General features: G+C 39.4%; 2 protein-coding genes across 4 annotated transcripts in view; both read left to right on the top strand.

The window, feature by feature from the left end:
- The window catches only part of SEL1L (SEL1L adaptor subunit of ERAD E3 ubiquitin ligase), a 29122-nt gene extending 17736 nt beyond the window's left edge, over positions 1-11386 (top strand). The window contains exons 12-21 of one of the 2 annotated variants that reach the window (XM_035539132.2): positions 493-561; positions 1232-1309; positions 2028-2090; positions 2975-3062; positions 3320-3468; positions 4086-4251; positions 4894-4968; positions 6044-6216; positions 8053-8181; positions 8956-11386. In XM_035539132.2, the coding sequence (XP_035395025.1) occupies positions 493-561; positions 1232-1309; positions 2028-2090; positions 2975-3062; positions 3320-3468; positions 4086-4251; positions 4894-4968; positions 6044-6216; positions 8053-8181; positions 8956-9159 (1194 nt within the window). In that variant the 3' untranslated portion in view covers positions 9160-11386. The remainder of the gene's footprint in view (positions 1-492; positions 562-1231; positions 1310-2027; positions 2091-2974; positions 3063-3319; positions 3469-4085; positions 4252-4893; positions 4969-6043; positions 6217-8052; positions 8182-8955) is intronic. The other variant, XM_035539133.2, reaches the window with a different exon arrangement.
- A 9270-nt stretch (positions 11387-20656) lies between these two features.
- Positions 20657-27908, top strand: part of STON2 (stonin 2) — a 77615-nt gene continuing 70363 nt past the window's right edge. For both annotated transcript variants that reach the window (XM_035539352.2, XM_050710916.1), the window contains exon 1: positions 20657-20742. The gene's annotated coding sequence lies outside the window, so the exon portion shown is untranslated. The remainder of the gene's footprint in view (positions 20743-27908) is intronic.

Raw genomic sequence — 27908 nt, 5'->3', positions numbered from 1 at the left:
AAATAAGTATTGAAAAAATGGAGATCTGAGGATTACTGCCAACCAGGAATGATTTAACAGCCATGACTTTTAAAATACCTTAAGATGTCTGTTCTGTATGGGTTCAGAGATAACATTAAGTGGTCAGAATGAGTACATGCAAGGTCTGTGTAAAACTGGAACAGGAACTTCCAGATATCGTGTCTTCCAAACCGAATTTGGAGGTACAATAAGGAAGTAAGATTCACCTGTGTAGCTTGTGTGTAGTAGCAGTTGTTGTTCTGTTGTTAATTTTCTCCTCTGCCTTTTGGAATACACTGAGAGGAATTGCTGCTCAATATTCAGACTATATGTAAGTGGGGAGCTGCATTACATATATTGAATTAGTTGGGATTGAGTGTTTTCTTATCCCCAACCTGATAACTTGACAAGCCATCTATTCGTGCTGTATTTGCAAGAAAAGGTACTCAAATCATATGTCAAGATTGCTAAAATACTTTTTCCTCTCTACAGCGAGCATTTGAGTACTTCAATCAAGCAGCTAATGCTGGTAACTCACATGCTATGGCCTTTCTGGGAAAGGTAAGATGTGTGCATTCTCAAAAGTAAGCAAATTGTGTTTCAGTAGAAAAAATTTCTTATTTTCTGATCTCTAGTAGAGAGATCAGAAAGAGTTGTCAGCTACCTTCACCCTGTGAAGAGTCAAATCTTTATTACTCCACTTTAGTATGTGCTAAGGTTAGGCTACAATATGTAGCTGTGCTAGCTTCTCTCTTTGAGTCTGTCACTTCAAAGGGATGTAAAATTCATGTGCTTGGAGCATGAAAAAAGGTAGTATGCTGGTCAAGGCACCTGACATGAAAATTTGTGGTTTCCTGCTTTCTAGACTGCTAGGATAAGGGTCTTGCAACAATTTTTTCTTTGATGGCAAGTAGTATTTTAAATGCTAATACAGTTTGGCTTCCAGTGATCTCATAGGATTTTTTGCCTGATTGTGTTCTTTACTCCACACTGGTACAACTCAAGTGAAGGGTATTACCACTCAAATTTTTTCAGTTTTCTGGGCAGTTAATTTGCCATTGGAAGCTAAACTCTCTGAATCTAATGTTTACAGCATAGAGACAGGTCTTCTGCTTTGGTGCAATTTATTTTGTAAAATAATAGCCAGAATTGTCTAATGCTCCAATGCTTCATTATGTCTATAGTGAATTGACTTACTCAGGTGTTCATCAATAATGCCTTTTTCCTTCAGATGTACTCAGAAGGAAGTGATGTTGTACCTCAGAGCAATGAAACAGCTCTTCAGTATTTCAAGAAAGCTGCTGATATGGTATGATTATCTGTTAGCTAGAAATACGGCAAATGCACTATAAAATTTGATAAGCTCAACAGTACTACAAATGCTTTTTTATGCACTTCCATGTGCATACTTGCGTTTCTGTCCCAGATTAGCCTGTAACTAAATCCTGCCTGTCAAAGGTGCTGTAGGCTGCCTCCAGTTCTGGTCATGGATCTCTTCACTTGCTCATTTCGTACATTCACTGAAGGTTTCTGGTGTGCCACATTGCCTCTCCTGATACTGAAGGAGTACAATGGTACATACTTCTACAGGGGTGCTAGTCAATAATACAGCCCACAGAGCAGCCACCAGACTGCCTTAACTTAAGACAGGTTCTTAAATTAGTAGTTTTGGGAGTTTCTGTAGCATCGAGAACACTGCAAACTTGGAAAAACTAAAGATGAATAAGTTATTAATGCCCCAACTTTCTGTGGGTAAGTGTTCTACATCCCATGCAACACTTTGAGAGTACACAGACTATCATAGCTAGCATTGAAAGCTTTTTTCCCCATAGTAATCACCTGTGTGGTGACTGAATAAAAATACCAAAGATGCTATTTTCTCCTTAAATAACTATTGCTTAATAGATTGGCTTTGCATTTTTGCTCCTCTCTCCAGCACTATTTGTATTGTTGCTGATAAGGTACCACATTTGGAATATATAGCTGTAGGTTTTGACTTTCTTTTCAGAAGTATTTTCCTGTTTCAGGGTAATCCAGTTGGGCAGAGTGGATTAGGAATGGCTTACTTGTATGGAAGAGGTGTTCCAGTGGTAAGCTTTTGATGGTCATCTAATTCTAGCTGATTGTGCAACTTCCTGTTGTCTACAAGCTTTTTCTCTGGAGGGAAATACTGTAGAAGACTTAATTATGAAGAATTATTTTGCACTGTAAACTTCATGAAGAAATCTGTAATATAAATAAATCACTCTGGAGTTAACAGCTATTAAACACTTGCTGAGTTTCTTCTAACAAGTTTGAAAATATTGCTGAAGCTATTAGAAAAACAGAGCAAAGCGAATCTTTAGCTGAAGTTTTATACTTAGCTTTAATTTTTCCTGTGAAAGAAAGCAGGTCTTAAGTGCCCCAATTTTGTCTCCCTTGTGAGAGTGGAGGAACACTTTCAAACTTTTAATTAGTTCATTTGCCATGTTGATTTTCCAGTGTGAAGGGTTTTTATCAGATGTTTTATAATTAGCTATATAAACAGATACTCAGTTGAATTAGCAAAAGTTGAGGAAAGGAGTTAATTGCTTTAAAAACAGAGCAAGGCATCGGTTCTGCTAATTAAAACTATTTGTTGTATTTGTTGTAATTCTGTATGTGGGTGCTAGCTTTCAGACAGCCAGTAGTGATTACAGAATGGTTGAGGTAGGCAGGGACCTCTGAAGTCACTTGGTCCAACCCCAACTCAAACAGGTGCACCCAGAGCAGGTTGCCTGGGACCATGTCTAGGCAGCTTTTGAGTATCTTCAGGGAGGCAGACTCCACAGTCTCTGAGCAACCTGTTCAATTTCTCAGTATGTCTAGCATGTCTTTTATTCATTATTATGATATAGGTCTATAGATAATTCATTTTGCACATAGATATGTTCTTTCTTTACTTAAATTGTGCTGTATTGTAAGGCTCTAATGACTGGACCCAATCTTCCTGCAGAACTATGAGCTAGCACTGAAGTATTTCCAGAAGGCTGCAGAACAGGGATGGGTTGATGGACAACTTCAACTAGGTTCCATGTATTACAGTAAGTGGCATCAAAATGATGATTTGCCAAGTATAAACTGCCTTTTCAGTAACTGTTCGCTAGGTGGCATTAGAAGTATGGACATAATGCATGTGGAGTTGTTACTGCACTGCATTTATATTTTATTCTATCTGCTTTTTTCTAACACTTTGACAACACCTTTCTGTAAGACTTTTTTTGAGAGTAAATATGTACTATATTTCATACAACCTTGCTTGTTAGGAGAAATGAATAGCATTGACTTAATCTTTTTTTAGATGGTATTGGAGTCAAGAGAGACTATAAACAAGCTTTGAAGTATTTTAATTTGGCCTCCCAGGGTGGCCATATTCTGGCTTTTTATAATCTGGCTCAGATGCACGCTACTGGCACTGGAGTGATGCGATCCTGTCATACCGCTGTTGAGGTAAGGTCATCCATTTATAAAAATAAAATGTTAACTTCCAAATGATTGGATATGACCATGTCAGTTTATATAGGAAATCTGTCTTAGCTAAAATGCATTGGTGACTGCAGAGCCAAGGCTATCATAAGGAAAAGTGATATATTCTGTGATGACCTTTGTGTCTCATGAGAAAAATCTTTAATTTTTCTTGTTCTGGTATGGCGAGTTGGTAGTAGCTTTCTTAGCTTTGAAAAAAATCAGAAGGATGTAGTACAAAGCAAACAAGTTATTAGTACTGAATTCTTTGTTTAGAAGTGATTTCAAGTATTACATTTAAGCTGAGAAATAGAAAGCTGTTAGAAAGCTCATTAAGTATAATTTTGAGTAAGCATCTGAATCTTGGTGTGTTTGCTTAGTAAGTGAGTAAAGTAAGCTTGTTTTAAGTAATGTTTGCCTATTGAGCCTTTTCTGTGAAATGCAAATCCTTGGAACAGGTGTTCAAATGTTAAGGCTTACCTCCTACAAAAAAAGGCTTATGTCAAGGCTTACCTCCTTTTTTTTTTTTTTTTTTACCTCCTGCCAAAAAAAAAATCTCAATTTCTGAAGTTCCTGACAACCCGCCTTCTTTTCCTCTGCAGTTGTTTAAGAACGTTTGCGAACGGGGGCGCTGGTCTGAAAGACTTATGACTGCCTACAACAGCTATAAAGATGGTGATTCAAATTCTGCTGTTGTTCAGTATCTTCTTTTGGCAGAACAAGGCTATGAAGTTGCACAAAGCAATGCTGCTTTCATACTTGATCAGAGTAAGAACTCAAATTTGTACTGAAATGTGTTTTTTAGAGTTCAGAATGCTTGAAGATGTGTTTAAGTAGCTCTTGGTTAGTTCGCACTTCAGTGAGACTTCTATCCCCTTTCCTGCTCTTCACACTGGAAAATCGTCAGTCTTTTTTTCACCTCTATAGTTTCCTGGCCTAAAAGTTAGAATACATTTAAATTCTGACTTCTGGGATTTAAAAATGGGGTTGTAAGGGAATGTTTTAGAAATTGGTACAGTGATGTAAAGTCTGTTCTCCAAACATCCTAAACACAGCCTTAACATCTTGTTTTTAAGTCTATAACGTAGCAGTAGCATTAGTTTTTACCTTTGGCCTTTTGCTGTGCATACAAGGTTCAGTTTCCTTTGTTCTTTGTCTTGTAATGGCTTTTTTAAATGCTCAACTTTTTTCAGCTTTTGAACTTGTTCTACACTTGAAGCAGTGATGAAGAGTTGATTGGTTCTGTTAATTTGAAATTAAAGTTTTTCTTACTAATTTCAGACAGGCTGAATCTTGTTTGGGCAATAGCACATTTCAATTTTTAATTCATTTTAGCATACTTATTATAAGTAGGAGAGTGTCTTGCGAGTGCATACCGAGTTCCCGCTTAACTATTAATTTCTTTTCTAGAAGAAGCTAGCATAGTTGGAGAAAATGAAACGTATCCTCGAGCTTTGCTTCACTGGAATAGAGCGGCTTCTCAAGGTAAGTCTGTACTATGCAATTCCAATTAGCTTATTTTCAGAAGAGCTACGGATGTCTGATTCTGTTTTTTATAAAATGGGGAAGGAGGGAAAAGCTTATCTGTTTCTGTTCAGCATCAGTTACATGAGCCTATTTGCTGTTCTTTTTCCACTGGTAGCTGTAATACTGCAATATGCTTGCAGTCATGAGCCATTCTGAGATCCTGAAGAGTAAAAAGAATGAAACACAAATATACAGTTTGTTTCTCTTGTTATTCTATATGTTATTATAGAGCAGTATTATGAGGAACAGATACTTACTGACTTTACTAAAAAAAAAAAAAGATCCACTTTGAACAATAGATACAAGTTACCATTGAAAATTTTGGTACTTATCAGTAAGAAATGCAATTTCCTATTCAAAGCAAACAAAGTTCAGTGATCAAAAATGTAGCCTTGTTATCCAACCAGGCAGAGTTTAAACTGATGCTTGTGATCGTATTGTAAAATAAGCAAAACCAAACTTAAAGGTTATGCATCTCAGTGCAAGTTCTCTAACTTTTCTCTAGCTTTTTACTTAAGAAGGTGTCATGTAATTGGAGATTGAACACGAGATTGTCTGAAAATCTGTAGGCCTACAGTGTTGGCTTTTACTGGAAAATTAGAAATTGAGGGGATAGTATAGTTAAAAATCAGTTACCAAATGATGATCAGAGACTTCAGTTTTCAAGTTTTTGTCTCTTTTTAAAACAAATCTGTAGGCCTTCATGATCATATAACAAAAGTTTTTCCTTATAAGTGACTATGTATGTCAGTATATAGCTTTTCAACTGATACCACTAAATTGTAATAGAAATGTTGGTAGGATTACTGGGAGAAGTACTTTTCTGAAAATAAGAGTCAGTTGGATTTGGATTATTTAAAGTCAAGTATCTCTTTAAAAAATAGAAATAAAAACTTGTGAGGGAGGGATAAATAGAAACTTTGTGCAAACTGTAGAAATTAATAACAAGAGCCTATAGTGCATCTTCATATGAAACTAAGAGGCTTTCTTTGCCTAGAGGATTTCTTTGCCTAGCTATTTTCTCTGTTTATAGGATATACAGTTGCAAGAATTAAACTTGGAGATTACCATTTTTATGGGTTTGGTACCGATGTTGATTATGAAACCGCGTTTATTCACTATCGACTAGCATCGGAGCAACAGCACAGCGCCCAAGCCATGTTTAATCTGGGCTACATGCATGAGAAGGGACTGGGCATCAAGCAGGTGAGTTAAGCTCTAGGTACTACTACATAGCCACTTCTCAGTACCTTCTCTAATAGCTATATAAATGGCAGCTTGAGGCATGTTTCTTGATGTAGCAGATAATGTGTACTGCTCAAGTTTGTTCCTTCGCTGGGGGCCTGTGGATGGGTCATATATAGATTTTTAGTGTGAACGTTATCTAACAAACTGTGGACTTTGACTGTTGAAGAAAGAGTTGTATACTTCTTTCTCTCTACCTATATCCATGTCACTAAGATTGCAAGCAGTCCAAAGTCAGGGAGAACAGTCCAAGAGCGTGGCCTGCATGACTTCAATTCAGGTCACTGTGCTTTTGGGAGAATCCTGAGTAAACATGGTATTTCTTCAAAACACCTTTTGCCTTATTCACTATTTACTTACTGAATAAATAGTCTGTCTTACATATAGGACTCTGTTACACTTCCTATATGTAGATGGTTTTCGTACTATTACAAAGCCAAATGTTAAGCCCCTTCACAAATTTCAAACGCATACTGTTACTCACTTTTTTCGTAGATTTAATGTTGTCCAACATCAGAATGAAAATTGTATGCTGCTAAAAAATAATAATTTTCTTAAATTACTTTCTCATGGTGCTCTCTAAGATTTGGGATGATATTTCAGTGGTTTATGCGTATTAAAGCTTGGACTCCTGCAGTTTTCACTCATGTATCAAGTGAGCGAGGAATATATAAACAGAACAAATTGCTTGTGAATTAGAAGTGAAAGTAAGCCGTGACTAGGATCTGCTTCTACACTGATATTAGCATATTACAAAGGAGATAAGGAAATTATTTTAAACAGTTATAGGACAGGCAGACTTTCAGGCTCAAGGAGTACTCAAGCGTTGTTCTATGGAACTAAAATACTAAAATGTGATCTAATACAGCTCATACACATACTGATTTTCACACCGTTGTTTCCATGTATGTCATAAAACTAAGCTTCGATGTATTGATGAGCAGAAAATGATTAAGGTATTCCACAATCAGGATGAAATTAATATATGGCATGGAGATTTCTCTTGAATTTCCAATCTTGCATGCTTCCAGAAGTAAGCATTATACAGGCCTATTCTTCCCATCAGTGTGAATGAACATAAGCAATTTGTATCCAAATATCCTAATTTTGCACAGTATGTATCTGAAGCAGAGCCAAAAAAATCAAGGAAAGTTGAACTATGTATCTACATGTATCCTCTGTTCTTGATACAGTCACCTTCTTGTTCCAATTTCCCCAGCAGAGAGCACTAATTTAGGCATCCCCCAAGTGGCTGTTGGTGCTCCTGCTTTTGGCACACTGCCATCATTAATGTGAGTTAGGTCAGTTTAGGATAAAAAGTAGAATCTAATTTGGGAATACGTGCAGAAATGGTTGGAAGCTGCAGGCATACTGTGGTATAACTAGGAGGAATTGTCACTATGCTCTCCTACCTGACTTCAGTTTTCTTAGTCTTTTCATACTTGGTGTGGCATTGCAGATCCAGAGTACACTCTGTATATCTGTATATGATCTAAATATAAGCTTTAGTTTACAGTGTGTGGGTTTAATATATTGATACTAATCTCTTTATTAGGTTCAATTTCAACATCAGTTATGCTAGCTTCCTCCTCAGATGTAAGCTTCCCTTTATTCCTGTTACTTGCCTCTTCAAAAATGAACATCCCTTGGGGACAAAAAGGGGAAGGGTTTTACTGAATGTTTTTTCCAATAAATAATTCTTTTCAAATGACAATATAAGATTTTCTAGAAAAACCTGTAGATCTTACGGCAACTTTGAGTTCTTCAGAACTGAGTTATGTATTTTCTTAACTGTAGGATATTCATCTTGCAAAACGATTTTATGACATGGCAGCTGAAGCAAGCCCAGATGCTCAGGTTCCAGTCTTCCTGGCACTTTGCAAGCTTGGAGTGATTTATTCTGTGCAGTATGTTCGAGAAATTAATGTAAGTACTGTAGAATTAAAGGGAGGAAAAAATGTGTTTGTAACTCAATCTTTTAAAAATAGAGCTCTTATTTGAGGAGAAATCTCATGTGAGCCATCTGAAAACTTGATCGTTTTTTTTGGTGTTTATTAAAGTTACTGAAGCCATGATTCTTCTCATTTACATAATTATGAGAAATTAAAATGTGCTCAGCCAGTGCTCTTCAGTGCTACTCTTCCCTTGAAGAGAATTTCTCAAACCTATTTGACAGCTCCTATCCATGAGCATCTGCCATCAAAGTTGAGCAAATTATTGTAATAACTGCTTAAGAAAAAATAATTTTTTTGTAGCCTTAATTCTTAAGGAATTTTATATTCAGCTGCATCAATCCCACTTGAGTCCTGTTTGAATCCTGTGTGAATCCTTTTTCCTGTTGGAAAAGTTGCTCTGCACAATAGCTGAACTATCTAAGATAAGTTTCTGCTTAATGATGGCACTGAAAAATCCTTTACGTGGAATTTTGGTGACTTTTCTGGATATAATGTCGTAAATATTTCTGTGTTCTACTGTCTAACTGCCTTTTGGATTACTTGATAAATTCAAATGGTAGGAAAGCTATTGCCATTTAGTTCAGGCAATCCAGCTAGGTTTGACAGAATTTAAGTCTAAGATTGGCAGTGGACAATCAAAACATTCTAAATCGATTGAGCCAATATTCATATAGTGCTCACAGAAGCTACTATGCAGATTACTGATATTACTTTGACATGATGATTGTGGGCTTCTTTTCCTCAGATAAGGGAGGTATTCTCACATATTGATATGGACCAGCTGCTGGGGCCGGAGTGGGACCTTTACCTTATGACCATCATCACCTTGCTTCTGGGAACAATTATAGCTTACAGACAAAGGCAACATCAGGCAATCCCCAGACCAGCAGGACTGCGGCCAGCTGTGCCTCAACAAGAACCGCCACCAGAGCATCAACCACCGCAATAGCAACAAGAGCCTCAGTGAAAGAACTGGATTTTTCCACAAGGAACAATTTTCATTGTGATTTAGGACTTTGGATCAACGGTCCCTCCCACAAAAGAGGCACAAAGAAGTTTATAAAGGAAAAAGTCTGAAAGCTGCTTAGAATGATGCCTTTTTTCAGGGATAAGAAAATTATTTTGAAACTGATTTGAATGTTATTTCAGTGCCAATGGAATAACACTATGGCTTTTTCATGGAAACACAAAAGTGTGCTACTACAAAAATGTTGCCTGCTGTATCTAGTTCCTCTTTATTCAAAGTCCTTTTCATCTTGTAGAGAGAGAAGGTTAGCATTGGAAGGTTTTTGCCTGCCTGATAGCAGCTGCCCTATAAAAACAAAATAGTAATGATTTTATGGCCAATTTCAGTCCAAGAAGCTGAACTTCATTCAAAGTCTAAAAAGGCTAGAGCTGTATGAACTTACATTCTGATCTGCATCCCAAGTATTTCTACAATTTTTATTTCATTTATTTCTTACACTTCAGTCTTTTATGCTGTCCTGGATGGTTTAATGTGGATTATTTATAAACTCTGTAAAACTACGCTAGCAAACATGTCACTCTGCATTTGTGCTTTTTTGTGTATCTTCCTCCATTACCCTTCAAGCAGGCAGTTGTAAGGAGTCTGTCTGTAGCCCAGGAGGCGGGCTGAGACAGATTGGGTCTGTGAAGATAATTAGTTGAAAGCTATTACTGCAGTGCCCAGATCTTGCATTCTTCTAAAATTGTTTTGGAGACTGTAATTTGCAGTCCTTAGTGACATAAGGACAAGTTGGTAATGTTCCTAAATAATTTAACCTTGCTCTTGCAGAGAGACTGAGTCTAGATTGCAGAAAGCACAAGTATTAGTGGACACTGAAGGAATGACAGAGCCAGAAAGGTCAGTGAGTTAGCCTACTCATTTTTTAGTAGTGGGAGTCTTGTATTTAATTTTCAATGATCCTGCATGTTCTCTGCACTGCAAGAAGGTGGTCTTGCAGCTGAAATGTATGTGGTATCTTACCCGTGCATCTGTTTAATGTATCTGCAGAGAAGGGGCCCCAGAGATGCATACTCTCTGCAGAAGGGCATGGACTTACGCCAGCAATGCTACTACAAAGTTTGGTTGACTGATAAAAATCATATGTTAGATCACAGCAGTGCTCTGGCTATGGCCTACCTCTCTTGTACCTGGCATACACGAGAAAGTCAGAACAACACTTCTGAATGGCTGTGCCATCTGAGGATCCCTTGTAACAAGAAAATCCACAGATAAAGACAACTAATGGTTTATGGCCTCTTGATCCCATCAGGTCAGTGCAAAGGCTTTCTAGTGAGTATAAAGATTAAGACCTGTGGAATGATGTTTTTAGACTGCAAGGAGAGTTTTGAGTTAGTGACAATTTTTCATTGAACTATAATTTCAGGGGTTGAGGGTGGCAAGCGGTGAGGGAATAGCTTAGGTGTAACATACAGATGTTTCTGTTCTTATTTGGCAAAGGCAGTTAAGTATTTGTTTCTGTACTAGCATTAAACCCTCTGAATATGCTGTCTTAAAGCAGAATGAAATACGAATAATGAGGTTGTACCTTTTTGTCGAAATCTGCTGCATTTAAATGATTAAGAGCTTCCTCGTACATTTTTTTCCTTCATTGGATTGGCAGCAACCTATCAATACGCTGTAGAGTTGAGACTTGATCTGTTTTTATATTTAATGCATTTGTAAGGCGACCATTGCATTAATATATCTGTAGCTTGGCGGAGAGGATAAGAAATCCACTCTTCTGTAAACTGAAGTGTCATGATGACTTAGTATTAAAATATAGGTAGAGCTTTTCAATGCTTCAAAATGCCTTTGCTGGTTACATGGAGACAAATCTCCCATTTAAGTTTGGAGGGTTGCAGCAAGTGATAGAGGGATGTCTTGTTTCAGTCTTGATCATCATCATCAGATGCAACAGTATTGAATCTTAATGTAGTGTCTAAAATGTATAGCAACTCCCCAGCTGCATTTCTAAGATCTGTGACTTCTGAGCACTTCCTCTGAAGTATTTTTTGCCTCTGTCACTTAATAGCTCTTTTCAGCTCAGCGTGAATAAATTAAAGATTATATGGAAAATGTTTTTCAGTTAACTACCACTAGTTCATTGGTCTCTTAGGATGTTTAACAATTTTGTTACTGCTTTATTAAAATTGTTTTTGTTGTTTAAGAACTTAGTTCTCGTTGATAAAAGTTCTGTTTGCATGGGAATCTCATCATTACTGCCATATGAGTCTTACAGCTCACTTTTCACTGAACTGATGCATTTTTACATCTAAGAAATGAACAGAAAAACATGGCTGAAGATTAGTAAGTTATTTCATTTTAAGAACTGCTTTTTGCAGAAGCAATAAGGAAGTCTTTCTGCTTTTTTCCCCACTTCCATCAAATTGCTATCACTAACTTTTTTCAGATGACATTTGTATGAGTGAAGTGGTAGTAAAAGGTACTTACCATGAGTAATAAGTTAACTCAGGGATTAAAGAAATTAATATACTTTTTAAATTGGTTGTTAAACATCAGTTCAGTTTCTGTGACAATCCCTTGCTATTCTGTTCTGAAACTTGCATTCTGAGGGAAGTGTTTAACTCTTACTAGCAATGTTTCTTGTTGTGCATTTGGTTTATCAAACTTTTTTTTCGTAAAGGAACTGGGTTGCTCAGTTGATTGCAGTAAAGTGCTCTTCCCTTTTGGTAGCACACAGATTGTCTTATAGCTTATACGCAGAATTATTTTAGAAGAGAAACTTGATTTTAAGAGAAGCCCTTCTAGGTATGTGATTGTTCTTTAAATGGAAAAACTGTGTTCTTTGTCAGTAGTAACATAGGCCAGAGCCTGCCTATGTGACCTTCCCAGACACCTGCTCTCTTCTCCCTGCAGGGGAGGATGGATCTGCAGAGCAGTAACAGTTGTCAGCAGGAGTTCTATATACAGGAATACAGTGGAAAGGTATGGGGGGAGAACATTGTTCTGCATCTCACATTATTAATCAAACACATCAGCTGTTCCTGCAGTTTGAAAGTAGCATTGAAATGTTGAGAAAACAAGGTTTTAGTTCTTCCCTTTGACACTTGCCCCGGAGCTTAGCCTATTGAAACAGTTTTCCTTGCTTTATATGTCCATCATAGGACAATGTAATGACAGTTAAGGCCTTTGATATAAATATCACAATGAGACTTCATGAAACACAACTTCATTCACATTTTAGTCATCTTCCATGACTTTGGTCATCTTCTCTTATTGAACTTTAAAGTGGGGGAAAAGAAATCTTCTTTGAGAAGAGCATTAAATTATGGGTTGTGAAAGGACTTCTAAGACTATGCATTATCTAGTTTCCACCACTAGCTTTGACCTACAAGGATTATATATTACAGGGGTTTACAGTCACCTTTGGAAGTTGTTTCCTTTTTAGATAGGCAACGATATATTGAAACTCTATTTTTGTTTCAGAGAATATTAAACTAAGATAACTTACTTTGGTTTAAGAACTTCTGCAAGTGCATATGACAAATAGGGTTCCCCCCCCCCCCCCAAAAAAAAAAGTCCCTTTGTTTTTATCAGCTGCAGTTCTTTAAAGGGTCTTGTAGGACTTTTGTAAATTTATTTTGTATTTAAAATCAGTATAAAGGCTGGTCAAATGTAATATAATTGTGTAAACAAATTCTGTTAATAGAAAGATGTACAGATTCATTTTGTACTGTATCTTTAATCTTGTGAAATAAAGCTGCCACCTGTGTGGTTACCCTCAGTGTTCACAGTGGTTATGGTAACAGGATGTCAATTGTTAATCATATGTATGGATGTTCGCCACTACTAAATGCCTCCCTTCCTATAAGGGTGCTCACATTTCTTTCACTTTTTATTCCTCTTAAAAATATATGCATACACATATATAATTAATTTAGGAGAGGCATAGAAAGGGGGATGGAAAATTATGCATTGTATTTTCATCTATGCTAGAGATTTGCCCTCTGTGTGACTTTTTTTCTAGTGTATACAACATCTGCACTGTCTGTAGCAGACAGAACTGCTGTGTGACTCAAGATTAGCTAATAATGTTAGGATTGCTACTGCATTTTCTGTACTATTACATGGATAACACAGTGACTAGAAGCAGATACTGGAGAAGGGAGCCTGACAGGTTCACTTCCTTTTCAGCCCTCTTTGCATGTACTTGTCCCTTCAGGCTCCATCTGTTGAGGAGCCTTTCAACACCTGTTGAGACTGTCCTGCAAAATAGGTTCTTCCGGCTTGCCTTCTGATGTGCTTATTGATTTGGAAGAATATCAGGGAGAAGGAAAGTAAGAAGAGTGATGGAGCAGCAAGACCATTACTGTGAAAGGAATCAGTAGTCAAAACTCCCAGTGGCTTTGCACATCATCTGAGAGGTGACAGAGACCAGTATATGAATACAACTGGGGGGGGAGGAGGCAGGGGAGAGCAGGTTATAGTGAGTTAAAGCTGCTGACAGTACTGGTTGCAGGTAGCTAGGAAATAGAACTGTTGGTGCTAAAACCTGCTTGAGCTTCTTGTAGCTCAAGCTTCTTGTAGCTCAAGTTTAGTGATGTAGGCTTCCAGGATCACCTGTGGCTTTAAGACATGGTTGCTGATGTGCTCAGGTGAGGTGGGGACAGAGGTAGACAGCTTATTTTACTTGACTACCTGAAAAGCACTTTTCATGGGAGCTGTGGAATGGGTTTGGTTTGCAGACTGATAAGCTTGTAGGCAACATGGACTTGCTTTCTGTGGTGGGAAAACTCAAGGACTAGTCCTCTAACACAAGAAAGTTAGACTGTAAGTGATGTCTTGCAAAAGCTCAGCTGTGATGGAATGCCACCTATCCAAGTGGTGAACAGTTTAGTGTCTAGTCTTCTCTTTCATTTACAGGAAAGAAAAATAAGTGGAGATGGAGCACTGCTGTAGTTGTAGTTCAGGTAGCAAGAGGTAAATGTGACTTAAGTTCTGCAGCACAGTAGCTGGATTCTGTAGTAAACCTGAGGGAATGCTTTTAACCTTGAAGGTATCAGTGCTGCTTATTCTGGTAAGCTTTTCTGAGTGCGATGATATTTCAGGCAGTTCACCTAAGGAATTGGTTGTTCACACTTGGATTTCTGTGCAGCTGAACTTCCTGAGCTTTCCACATTACACTAATTGCAATTCCAGATTTTTGAGAATGACTTGGAAAAAATTCAATTTATTTTTGTTACAAAATACTTAAATTTCCTCAATTCTGCTGTCTAATACTTTCTGTATTTCCTGTCCCATTTTTTTCCATTTTTGTTGATACTCATTCTTTCTAATCACAGGCCTAAACTGTAGTGCATAATTAGTCAGGTTTTCCTCTGTTGTATGTCTCCATTTCTGTACAAGGTTCATACTAACATTTTGTTTTTTTTAATTGTTTCTATTTAATTGCCTTTGCTGCAGGAATGTTTATGCCTGGGTGCTTGTTTGCAGCCACAGGGGGGCATCAGATATTAAATAATGACTTGAACCTCTTGGAAAAACGTTTCAGGCATATCACAGATTAGGAAAGAAGTAATTTCCACACCTTCAGATATTGTCAAGTTGTGGGAGGATTTTTGTGTTTATGTATATATGTTGAGAGAATGAAGCTAAGTATTTGGTTGCAGGAGCTTCAGGAACTTGCTCTACAAATATGAGAATTAAGCATACTGAGCTACTGATTTTTAGTAAGTAAAAGTCAAAATTTAAAGGTCACTGTAGCTTCTGCTGAAGACTTAAATTTCCTGGGCTGGTAAAGTTTGCGTTAATATGTCTGTCAGCCTGCTAGTACCAAGTGCTCCATCTGGACTATTTACATCTAAACGTATGCCCCTCAGATCTCACTCTCCTACATGATTAAGTCAGAAGAATGTGTTACCATGTTGTGCTTGAAGAGGGATGGGGAAATATCTGCAAAGAAAATAGTCTATTTTCTTTGTCTTAATTAAATAGCAACTATTTTAGGAGGAAGAAAAAAGAAATACAGAAGCTCTTCAAAAATATTGTCCAGGGTTTGACTGGACAGATCTATAAATCAGTCAAACCTTTTTTTGCTGCTTATGTCTATGAAGCATAATCTATGATCTGTTCTCCTATCCCTAGCAGATAGGGATCTTTTTGTTTCTCATTCAGAGATAGGCCGATAATTGTCTGTTACTGCTCTTCCCTAACTCAGCTTGCTCTGTTTTTTTCCTCCTTGGGCTTTCATACAAAAACATATGAAAGCTTCTCCCACTATAGCCCTTTTCTCCTTCACCTATTGTGCCTGATTTTGTGGTTGGAGTATAGCTAGACTGCTAACAACTCTGCTAAAAATCCAAATACTCAGATGCATTTTGCTACCAATCTGAAAATGAGACCATAACAATTTCAAGATTTGATTTTCCTGATAGATCAGGCATTTGTATGATATTGTTCAAGTATTTTTCAGCTCTTTTCTCATTTCCTGTGTTAAAACTGCACACAACAGTCTTAGCAGTAGAGGAGAAAGGAGTAATAATCTGTAACTATACTGTCCTCTTTGTTGTTCTTATGTATAAAATCTTTCCATTTTTGTACTTACGAGGTGAACTCACAAAGAACAGAGTGCTCTAGAACAGGTATTCCCTATACAAATCTTTATTTAAAATTTAAAAACTCTGAGATTAATGTTCCTCTAATCAAAGTTAATAATGTAAACAAAACACTTGTTAGGCTTGATTTTTTGCACTTTAAGTTAGCATGTATACTTTTTTCCTCCCTTCCAATAAATACTTTCTCTAATGTTCACTCTCCTTTTTGTTGCTGTCAGTTAGAACTCGTTTTCATTGTCTATTTTTTAATGTAAGTACCATTACAATGAACACTAATGTGAAAGGTAGCATGTTGCTAAATGTTCTGAGCAGTACGTATTTGCATATTATGTACTATGCCAAGAAAATATAATGTTTTTCCTAACTTCAGAAAAAGTCAGAAAGACTAAAAGACAGAAGAAATTGGTCCATTTGTAAACTCAATCGCAAAAAAGAAAACAAATTGGTTGTGTAGCTTACTGTACATCAAGTTTTTCATAGCTATTTGTACTAGTCTCTCTTGTACTGCAACATCTCTTGGGATACCACTTGCAGATACAACATAGGCTACTTGGGCATAGCTTCCAGGGCAGTGGCTATTTTTGCAAAATTAACTCTAGATTTTCTTAGAGTGCATATTCTTTCTCACTAAAGCAAGTGAAAATGTTTGGCAGCAGGTGGAGATCTTTTTTTAACAATCATTTTTTTGGTTAATGAGGCCATCTGGTAAAATATTTGAGCTATACAAATAACTTCAAATGTGTACTTTACAGAAATACTTGTTTCTCACCAATCTTACTTTAAAGTTTGATAGGTTCTGGAGTTTACTATATATTGCAAATGCATTAATTAATGGCATTTAAGTGTTTTTAAATATTTTTTTCATATTTCTCTAGACCTATTGACAATTGTAATGGAAAAGCTCACTTGCATTAGTATTTTTCACATGAATGCTATTAAAAATGGCTATATGAAAAAATGCATTTCATATAATTTAACATTGTTATAGCCGATGTTAAAAACTACCAAAGAAATATCTGGCATGTGCCAGCATACAGCTAATGCATTTGAATTATGAAAAGGATCCACCTTCAAATTCAAAAACTGAAGGCCTGAAAATCTATATGCTTGTTGAGTTTTCCAGCAGTTGATTACCTTCATTACTGATGCTGTGAGATCAAGAAGACTTGGGTTAAATTTTTTCATGTAGTATTTAATTTACTCTCTGGTTCTCATCAACTTGATTATTGCTCTGGACAGTCTATTAGGAATAGTTGTTACACAAAAAAAAATAGTATAAATTTTATAATGGAATATAAGGCTTAATGCTAAATGCTTATCTGCAATTGGGTAATTAAAGGATTTCATATCTTAAACAAATAATTTTGAGTCTGACTTGATTGTTGAACTCTGGGAAACATTGCACAGAAGGGAGGTGACTATAGTAAGAATTCAAACCCAGTGACATAAATGTGGTGATCTCACTACACACAGCTGTGTTGGCTTTTTCTGCCCCTTTGCTAAATAAACATCTGTATGGATTTTCTACTAAGAATCTAATCTTTTGCTCAGTGGAAGGTAAAAGGTGCAAGTAGGTAGGAATTCCTCAAAAAACAAGAAATAAATGGTTCTTGATCAATGTATGACTCAGCTGCCCGTTTTAGTGAATGTCATGGTGCATTAACGATGTTCACTTACTCTGGTTGGCATACCTTGCATGTTCAGTGAAGAGCTCCACAAAGATACTAAAAAAAAAAAAAAGGTTTTGTATGTGTTAAATTTCTTTCTTCTTTGATGGGGGCCTAAATATTATGTTGACTTTACAAGCCCCCAGAAGTTTGCTCTTCACTACGTTTGTTGTTCTTAGTTCAGCTCCAAAGCATAGGTTGATAGGAATTATTTTTAAATGTTTCTGTATGTTCAACATCATAAAATATTGCTCTCATATTTACTCCTCCTTTGGCTCAAAACTGAAAAAGTTCTGTGGTAAATACTGAAAATGAGCAGTTGGGGGAAAATAAATCACTTTGCAAGCTAAAAATAAGCTTCCTTTTTAACATTTCAAATTCAGGATCTCATTAGTTCTTTAAGAGCTCTCCGTGAAAGGTACTAGGACAAAAGGTAGACTGTCATTTAAAAATACTATTCCTTATTTAAGCACAATAAAAAATAAATTTATATTGTCTCCTCAGGATTTCTAGATGCGAAATCATAAAGATTTTCCTGCAGCTACAGGGAAGGAAGTTTTCAAATTACATAAATGTACATGTTTGCAAAATCTGTAACTTCCTGTGCTTCCTGTCACTTTTATTATAAGCACTTAACGCTTGCAGAATCCTACAATGAACGCAGTACTTGTAGTACTACTGTCCTACAAGCTTTTCATTTGCTCATGTCACAGTGTTCTCTGTGGCTACTGATCACTTTGGTTTGCTGTTATATGGCAAAACAAGGGTGCCTGGACACCTGAGCAATTTCTTTCCATGTGGAAAATGCCCAGTCTATGCATGGGAAATGAAGGTGATAGTCTATCAGCTTTAAACTAATCTTGCCAAAACTGGGGCAACACAAATATGCAGGCCATGTTCATCTCTCAGATCTTTCAAGCTTGCCGTTGTTAGCTGAAGCCAAGACTTCTTGTGCACCCATGTGTGTGTAAGGTAAGGAAGCTAAACAAGCAGTCTTTTGGCATACCTGTGTATTTTATCTTGCTGCTCTCTGTATGGAGTCAATATCAACCTACGGGCTGAGGCACATACATGAATATGCCTGTGAAGCTGGACTCTTTGTGACATGGTAGTAACAGGTATGTGGAGCATGAATTTACTTAGTCATGGAAACAGGTCCACATAGGTTTAAAAAAAAAATCTGGATGTGCTTCAGTACACCGCTGAATTGGGCCTCTGTAGGGGTGTCACTAAGGGTTGCATCACTCTCCAGAGATCGCGCTGGCATTTCCTTGCTTCATTCAATACAATGAAATATATCTCACTCTATGAACTGATGTAATTCAATTAAATCTGCATTGAAATTTGCTTGGGAATCCTTGTTTTGGATTGGATTGAATTGGAATAAAATAGGGTAGTTAAGAGTTTCCCAAAGTGTAATGGATTATTAAGTATCCTCTTCATAATGAAATATTAATATTTAAATTTAAAATTGTCTGCCAAGTTGAAAGAACAAAAAATCAGGTGATGTGTATATTTAAAACAAATGGGATTAGGGGTGATTCTAGTCTTTACTTGTTTGGTATCTATGTTGCTGGAGGGAAGAAATGGGGTTCAAGGCTTGACCAAACCTGGATGGTACTGGCAGACTTGGAGTCCCTTGGACTCTGTTACTAGTCGGGATCTCTCCCACATCAGTGGAGCAGAGGTCAGTGACATTGTTCTAGCTCCTGGGTTTACTAAAGATGGGAAATGTAGAGGGAAGCTGCTAATCCATAGTACTTTTGTTTCATAAATGACTTATGAGGAGAGACAAAGACAGCAGCTGTACCTGGGCAGAGCCATCCTCTGTCCTTGCTGTAAAGTAGTCAGTCATTATATTTACATGTGTAAATGACTACAGCTGCTATCTGAAGTCCACCTTTCTTGATTATCTTTGGGAAACAAACACTTCATGCTGCTGGGTAGGACTGTGCAGGGTCTGCAGCCACAGTTGGAAAGTGTCCAAGCTGTTTTCCCCTGCTCAGCTCGAGCTGGCACTCCTGTCAGCCTGCTAGCCAGATCATGTCCTGCACCTGCCCCATGGCGTGGCCCTTGCTTTGGGTGGTGGGGTGGAAGGCACACCTTCAGGCCTTGCTGAAAGCCCTTTCAAGACAAATGCAAGATAGGGCAAACCAGATATGCTCAACAGCCAAGCATGCTGTGGTCACCCTAATGGCATGAGCCATTCCTCCTAGGACCTTCCTAGGACCTTCCTAGCACCTTCCTCCCTAGGTGATCTGTTTTAAAACTTGTGTGATTTGTGTTTTTAGTCACTCTCTGATATTAATTAATGCTGTTAAAGACTGCCATCATGCAGATGTTAAGGTTATTAACATTTCTCAGCTTGCATGCTTCAGTTTTCTAGGAAGCTCTCTGATGATACCTCCTCAGCTCCCAGAAGTAATTGCCTAAACCTGCTAAGGGCTGGGTTCAGCTGCATCCCTGCTGAGGGGTGGGTGGTACCCTGGTCCTTTTCCTTAACTTGCCTTTCTTTAACAGTCTTGAAGTTGAAGTTAGGATTAAAAATGAAAGCCTCCATACAGCTGTTTGCATATGCACATTGAAATCTGGAATCTTTAAAGACAGAAATAAAGTGAATACTTTAGATTTGTATCATTAGGCCTGTAGTACTACACCTCAACCCTTAAAAAAATCTGTTTCATAGGCATTGCAATTTTATTAATCCTGACAAACGCAGGAGCTGGGGATGACACCTGAGCTGTGAAATCTACCCATCTAATGCCATAAGCCTTGAGGCACCTATTACTCTGTAGAAATTGGTATAAAAAATCATGGCTAGGGCCGGTTGTAAACAAGTGCTGACATATTCAAGCATTCCTGTTGAACGCCCCGAAACAGACTGCTTTTATATTTTTATTATATATTCCTGAAGTGCTGTTCCCTCTCTGCGTTATGTTCACAGGGGCGTTAGGGGAGGCTGCCCTCGGCCGGGCGCCTTCACTGCCGGTGGCCGGGGCCGAGGAGCCAAGCCCCGCTCCCGTCCCGTCCCCTGACACCGCCCGGTCCTCCGCGGCCGGGCCCCTCAGCGCCCTGCCACCGCCCCGGGGGCGGGCCGGGGCCTCACCGCCCAATGCGGCGCCGCCGCCCCCTCCCCGCGCCGCCGGGGAGCGCCCAATGGCGGCGGCCCCGCGCTGCCGACGCCGGGCCCGGGGCGGGCCGGGGGCCGCCGCCGCTGTTTGCGCTGGCTGAGCCGAGCGGAGCCCCGCGGCGGCGGCGTGTCCCCGGAGAGCGGCCCCGCGCAGGTAGGGGGAGGCCGGGAGAGGGGGGGCGCGGGCCCGCTCCGCCCTCACCGGGGGGCGAGCGCCGGGCTCCCGGCTGTCAGCCCCTGCCCCAGGGCTGCGGGGGGCGGGCGGGCACCCCCGGCCCTCCGGGGCAGCGGCGGGGTCCTGCCGTGCTCAGCCGGGCTGCCCTCCGACCGGCGTCCTCATGGGGGGTGCTGCGGTGGAAAGCAGCGCTGCCGCTCCTCTCCTGCGGGCTGCCTCCAGTGCCCTGTGTAAGCTGCAGGGTAAGGAGGCACGGACAGCAGGTTTCCGCGCGGAGTGCCGCTTTGTGCTGATACGCGGCCCCTTCGCTCCTCGCTTCCCTGAGTGAAATACCCCTTCTGCTCGGTGCCTCCGCTGCGCCCCGTTGGTTTCTGTTAATAATTTCGTTGACTGATTTGCTGTCATCAGGCTCAGCTTTTGTCCCGTGGTGCGATCTTCTTGCGTGTGTGACTGTAGCTTTTCAAAGAGAAGCCAATGAAGAAATAACGCTGGGCAGCCTGACGAGGTCAGGTGATGCTTCACAGCTCGCTTCTTCCAGGGCTTGCTTGGGCTTTCTGATGGCAGTTATCCTTAGAGTAAGTTCACGGTGTTGGTTTGAAGGCATTTTTGGGTTTTTCAAGGAAAAAATTGGCGAACATCAGCATTTCTGTACCCGTGAATCATCTATGAATCATTCTTGTCTTCTGCGAAATTGTGTTTTGTAAACTTACTAGTTTGGGCAAGTAAATTGCAAACCATGGGATGCTTGCAAAACGCTTACATTCACCAACTGTTGTGTGTGACTCTGGTTTCTTATTTTTCTTTCTCTGTCTAGCTGAGTGAAATTTACTTTGTGTAATATGCACGTGAGCTCTGGACTTTGCCTTAATATTTTCCAGTTAAACAAATTTGTTAGTAGATCAGGTTTGTGTTACCACCAATAAGACCAGTTACCCCCTTCTGCAGTGGGTTCTATTACATGGGATTATGCAATGCACGTTATTTTCCTAAACACTTAGCTTCCAAATAGCTAGCTTATCTCTTCTCCAAAAGTTTCAGGCTTGATTATAACCTAAAGTGGTATTTGTTATGAATTACATTTGATCTGTGATAATCATGACTTTGTCAGCTAGCAATCTTTGTGGTTTTCTGTAAAACGTTAGTTATTTCGTGGTAACTCCTCTGCAGATCTCCAGTACAGAGCAAATCAAAGAGCTAATGTATTGTTTTGCCTGCATATAGGAACGCAGCTGGCAAATGTAATGATCACTGCTCTTCTTATGCTTGCAGCTTTTAAATTATTTCTAAAATATGAAAGCCATCAAGAACATGACCTTTAAACTTTCCGTGAAGAGAAATGGCAAATTTCTTTTCTCTTCCACGTTGCACCATGTCTCAGTTCACACTAGCTGTAGCCTCTTATGGTTCCACACCTTTAGTTATCATTAAGAACTTGCCAGCACATCTTGGTCTTCAACTGCAGATTTCTCCTTCATGTGAGTTCCTTGGATCCCTAATTGTATCAGTGACATAATTACTATTCTGTTGTGCGGCTGGTTTAGGTAAAAGTCCAAGGGATGTGATGTGCAAAAGTGACAGCTGCATCTCAGTAGTGCCCAGTTTTCACTCTGGAGCCCTTGTTTGTGCTACCTTGCCAGCTACCCTGTTAAGAAGTAGCAGCTGGTACGGTTCCCTGGTTGAGAAACCCAGACTGTGTGTGGGTTAAAACCATATTGTGAGTGGGCTAAACACATCGTGTTTAGAGTCCTTAATTTTCAGCTATCTCAAGTCTGGCATCAGCAAACGAGGCTGAGAAATAGTATCGATGTATGTTAGAAATCTTGCAAGCTGTTCTGCTCTACCAGGCTTCTGTTGCCCCTGTTGCAGAAGCGATGACTTTTCCAGTCAGTAAGGGGTTGCTGAGGTGGCTTTCGCTAAAGGACCACAGCTCGTAGATTCCCCGGCTCTGGAGCTCTGCTCCTGCTTCCTCTTGCAGCCTTTAACCCATGTATTGCGCTGAGGCTTTGTGCAAAGCAGGCATCACGGTCTCCGCCAGTAGACGACGAACAGAGTAAATGAATTCTAAACTGTTGAAAAGCCCTATGCCTAAAGGCAGGCTGTGAAAGTAAAGCCTTCAGCATCACTCTGAAGGTTTTCAACAATGTTAGATTTCTCTTTGAAAATGGAAAAGCTTAAATAAAAAGAGAAGAAGAAAGCATCATCATCAAAGAAGGCGTCCACACCTATAAAGATTCACGTGGTGGCAGCAATCTTCTAACCCAATCTTGCCAAGTTGAAGAGCTGGGTATGTCTGAGCCAATCGCTTAGGATTGCTCTGCTGTCAGCTAGGAAAGGACAGCCTTTAGAAGGAACTTCTCAGGGAATTTTTTCTGAAATGCTAGTTTTATTATTTAAAAAAGGAAATCCATAAGGTACTCAATGGTAAAACCAGATGTTTTTTGTCCTCTGTTTTCTTGGTTGCATAACCATGCTGCATAGTATCTTAAAGGACGGTGAGTTCTGCTAATGGATGTAATAACTTTACAGCCATTTAACCTCAAGGACGGAATGCCTGTCTTTGTATGCTTTGGTACAAGCACGTGTTGTCTTCAGCAGTATGGCTGTAACTGTGACCCGGTGAATCTGAATCCTAGGAAACACAACTACAAGTGTTACAGCTCATACATAGGGACGTTTGTCAAGAGGGGGATTTAAACTTTGCTCCTCTTAGGTGGTGAAAGTTTTGCCAGAATCTCAACCAGGGCCAGAATTTCATCTGAAGGGAACAATCTTATCTATAGACACCCAGGTGGGGTTTACAAATCCCTATTTACTTATGCTATCAATTTTCACTGTTCATCTTCTAAATGTACAAATAAAGTGAGCTGAGTGGAAGATCCTATCACTTTCAAAACTTCAGGGTGTAAAATTTCATAGACTGAGATTGCACAGGAAAAAAAAAAGAGAAAGTGCCATCCCTTTCTGAAAAACTGCAGATGCATCTATATTAATGCGTTGGTTACAACAGGATCACGCTTTCGAAATGAATGTCCCAATAATCCACGCTTAACTGCACTTCACTTTGCAACTCAGAGTACATCAACTGATTTTGCTTTGGCTGAAACGAAGCCAGAAGAAGTATTACTCCAGGCGCTCATTTAATGTACTCCAAGTGCTAATGCAAATTCAATCCACAGGATCAGACTGGAGATAATTTGAAGTAAAAGCCTCTAAGAAGTAATGTGAAAGCTGTCCCTTAATGCTAAGTATTTCACCCTACAGCTCTGCTCCTATTGATAAGGTTAATATAAGCTTTGGATATATCATCTTGAACAGCTTGTTTACACTTTTTTATTTATTTAACATAATCCTTGATGTATATTTACACAAAAATATGAGGGAAAAACATCAAAGCATAATGGTTTTTAAAAAGTAAGAGATGAAATTAACATGTGTGTCCCTTGGAAAGCAATACAAACAAACAGTGCTTTATTAATAGAATATACTTTTATAGAAAGTAGGTTACTGAGATGTGTAGATTTCTTAAAATCAGTTCTATACAGCTGTTGAAAGGGAGCTATAAATTGAAGAGCTTTTGCCCTCACCTGTCCCCAAATCCTTCTTACGTGCTTTTCTGACACTAAGTATTTCCTAAAATGTTGAAAAACATGCTGAAGTTGTGTATTGGTACAACATTATTTTTGGCTGAGCTTCAGGTGCCCTAATGTAGGCGTGCAAAAGACATGCAAGCCTAAGTTAGTAGCCTTAGGCTTTCTGGAGGGGGATTCATCTTGTTCTAAAATAGATCAGACGAAGGGTACTTTGGGGGTGTCATCTTCCTTGTGTTAACTATAAACAGAGCATCAGATGACTCTTAGATGTCTAACTCTGGGTGTCCGGAGTTGAATGAAATGTGATTCATCTCCGTTTGTTAAGGTAACCAAACTAAATGTCTCAGCACAATCCCTTTGGCTTGAAACTGGGGATAGAATTGACTGGTACGCTTCGAGATCCTATGAGGGTGCTGTAGTCATCCAAAACGGTTGTCGTATTCAAAGAGCAGCCAGCGGATGCGGGAGCAGAGATTCAAAGCAGAGCTCTTGTGGTCCACGGGCAGCAGACCTGCCTGGTGTGCTGCAGTAATAGGATCTGGTTTTGGAGTTGTTTCTTGTTTCATTATGCTCTTTTAGGCCAAGTTCTAGCTGGCATTTGTAGATGTGAATATTTATAGAAGCTGTGGGCTCTTGGGTTTGCCAGCTGAGAGACGAAATGAAAGACTTATCTTTAATTTACTCTTGAAAATGGGGGTGAGTATGCGATACAGTAATTTTCTTTTTTTGCTGTCTAAAGCAGAGGCCTCTCGTGAACAGAAGGTACCATTTTGCAGGACTGCGTGGTGGTTTTGTGGTCATGCGGGTGATTGAGGCGCATGGAAATAGCCCTACTAAGCATTTTGGAAGAGAATAAGTATTACTAGCTGCATAACTGAAACTTGAGCTGGTCAAGCTCCATAGCACAGGGCCAGTTTATTTTTCTAATAACGTGGTTTCAGTGGAGCAGCTGTAGAGAAGAATTTGGCCTATGAAGTTTAATGATTAGTTGCTGTTTAATTACTAGCTGCTCCTTGAAGACAGAAACTTACCACCAGAAATGCTCCAGCTTCTCTCATCCTTGCCATATTATTTCCAGTTCACTGAAGTTTAAATACTTGCCTGGCTAAAATTGTATCCCATATGTAAAAATTATATGTGGGGCAAACATCAGGTGTGTGTTCGTACATATCATTCCAAATTATAAGGTATTCATAGTTCTGGAGGAATTGTGAGGAATAAGAGCTCAGAAGGTATCTGGGTACATATTTTTTTGGTATGCACTGCCAGAATCTCAGATGTCACTGAAGGAGATAGACTGTGGTAGAATAGGCTGGGCAGATTCAGGTTTTTCCCCTCCTCATAACTAACTCATCTCTGTGACTTCCACAATGCAATTGGCCAAATTTCCAAAAGGAGGCAGCTGTATTGGTTTATCACACTACATGTGTGCTCAGAGTTTGACACCAGCATATCAGTGTTCACTTCTTTTTTATTTTTCTTTTTTCCAGAAAAGATTGCAAATACTCCCTGTATTCAATCCAGGCTGTTGATAGGGAAATGCTTGGAGCTAAGACAAATTGAGGGTGGCCATGGTCTTTTGGGAGCTGCAGCTCCAAACAGCTGGATTAAACTTTCCTGTGACACTGAAATGGGTGCTAACTTTCAAGTTTTAATCCCTTCTTTTCAGGATGTTTTTTTTGTCGTGAAGAAAAATAAATTCTTCTAATTCTGCTGAATTCCAGTAGTTCACAACATGCATTTGTTTTTCTGTGTAAATGGGGCTGGAATCAGGTTCACAGCCCTGCTACAGGGAGTCACTGCTAGGCCTGGTAACAGCAGCTGAAAGCCTCGGTCCCTTTGTGGATCTGTGCCTCTGTGAAAGAGAGAGGTAAATATCTCAAATATGTTTAAATCTGCTTGTCTGCGTCCCGTTTTCAAAACTGGTACGCTGGGTAGAGGGTCTTTGCCAAAAAGTTACTGAAGTCAGGTTCCCAAGAGCTGGAAAGAGCTGTAATGCTGCATTAACGTTACCTTGGACTGGTAAGTGTATTATATCACTTCCAGATATCGTCATGCTGTGCAACTGAGACTTGTCATGGGCTGAGGAGCAGAATAGCCGTGTTTGCTTAAGGCTGTGTTGGGCTGGGTGCGGAGGTGGGGTAACCTGACTGTATTACTTCCATTTCAAGAGCAGGCTCAGCAGCCATGCAGTCAAACATACATCACTTCTGTTAACACTACCTGATAGGAATGTCGTAAGGGGAAATATTCAGATTCTAAACCTATTCTAGTAGAGGCCTTGCGTGTATTACCTGAGTGTCCAGCAGCCATCTCCATGTCCGTGGTGCATTGTAGTGATTTCTCAGTGAAGTGAGTGAAGTCTTCATGAAGTTCTTTCTGCTTTGTGTTTGTGACCAGAATTCAGTCTTCAAGACAACAGTAAGCCTGCCTTAAACTGCTGGGGGTTTGGGAGGGAGGGGGTGTCGGATTTTTTTATATTTACTTTTTTAACTGCGTTGCTCTACTTAAGCACAGAGATATCAGAAAACACATTGAGCGTAAATCAGACCTGGTGCCTTTATTTAAAGATCCTTTGGGGATACATGTTGTCTAACAGTACCCAGAAAAGTAACATGAATGAAGTTCTCGTCTAAAAGTTTGGGAGGCAAAATACTCCATTAGCCAAGTCCAGCTGAGAGCTGAATACGTTCATGACTCCACTTGTCCTGCTACACAACTTTCATGTAAATGTTTTTGTTTGCTCATGCATAATTTGAAAATATAGATAAACATACTTTGTTAGATATACAGAGTGCCTGGTTGCCTAATACAGTTCATCTTCACACGATTTAATGATAAATTGATTTGGTTTAGGCAACTGAAGTATTCTGTATCCTCAAAATGTGGAATTTTGAAAGGTCAAATGACATTCCCATTTCTCTGAAAACTGGAGATTTTTTCCTGTACCTCTGAATAATTATGTGTGTAATTTTATATTTTGTGCATCATGCACATGAGTACATGGACCTGCAGTGCTTGTGTACCACTGGCAATAGCCAGGCACAGAAGCAGCAGTCACTCACTGCAGAAGCACCCCCAGCAAACAGCTCGCTCCACAGCCCACCTTCTCCCCCAGGTGTCTGCGCGGCTCTGTCAGCATGCCTGTAATGCAGTACTCCCTGCTATTCCATTTCTTGACAGTTTTCTTGACCAATAGTGCCCTAGCTGATGAGTGAGTAGCCATTATCTATTCCCTTTTTTCATCCTTGATCAATCTGTTTTATGATCTGCTGACTGCTGGCCCACAAGTGTTTTGGCACAGCGACTGTCGGAGCCATTCCAACCCCTGTGAGACCAGGGGCTAGTATCAGCCATTCCTTTGGGAGCTGGCTTACATGAATTTCAGTGCATAAGACTGCCCATGTGTCACCATCCTGAATGCCTTGCAGCTGGGCATGAGTACCCGATTAAAAGACGAGCATCTCACGGAAGCCATACCATAATGTTGGCATTAAGTCAGTCCTGCAGTACTTGATGCTGTTGAGCATGAGCTGAAACTGGTCCTTGTTGTTT

Source organism: Cygnus atratus, chromosome 5 (genome assembly GCF_013377495.2).
Source record: "Cygnus atratus isolate AKBS03 ecotype Queensland, Australia chromosome 5, CAtr_DNAZoo_HiC_assembly, whole genome shotgun sequence".
NCBI lineage: Eukaryota > Metazoa > Chordata > Aves > Anseriformes > Anatidae > Cygnus > Cygnus atratus.
Note: the sequence above shows the minus strand (reverse complement) of the source record. Positions and strands in the feature narration are given on the sequence as shown.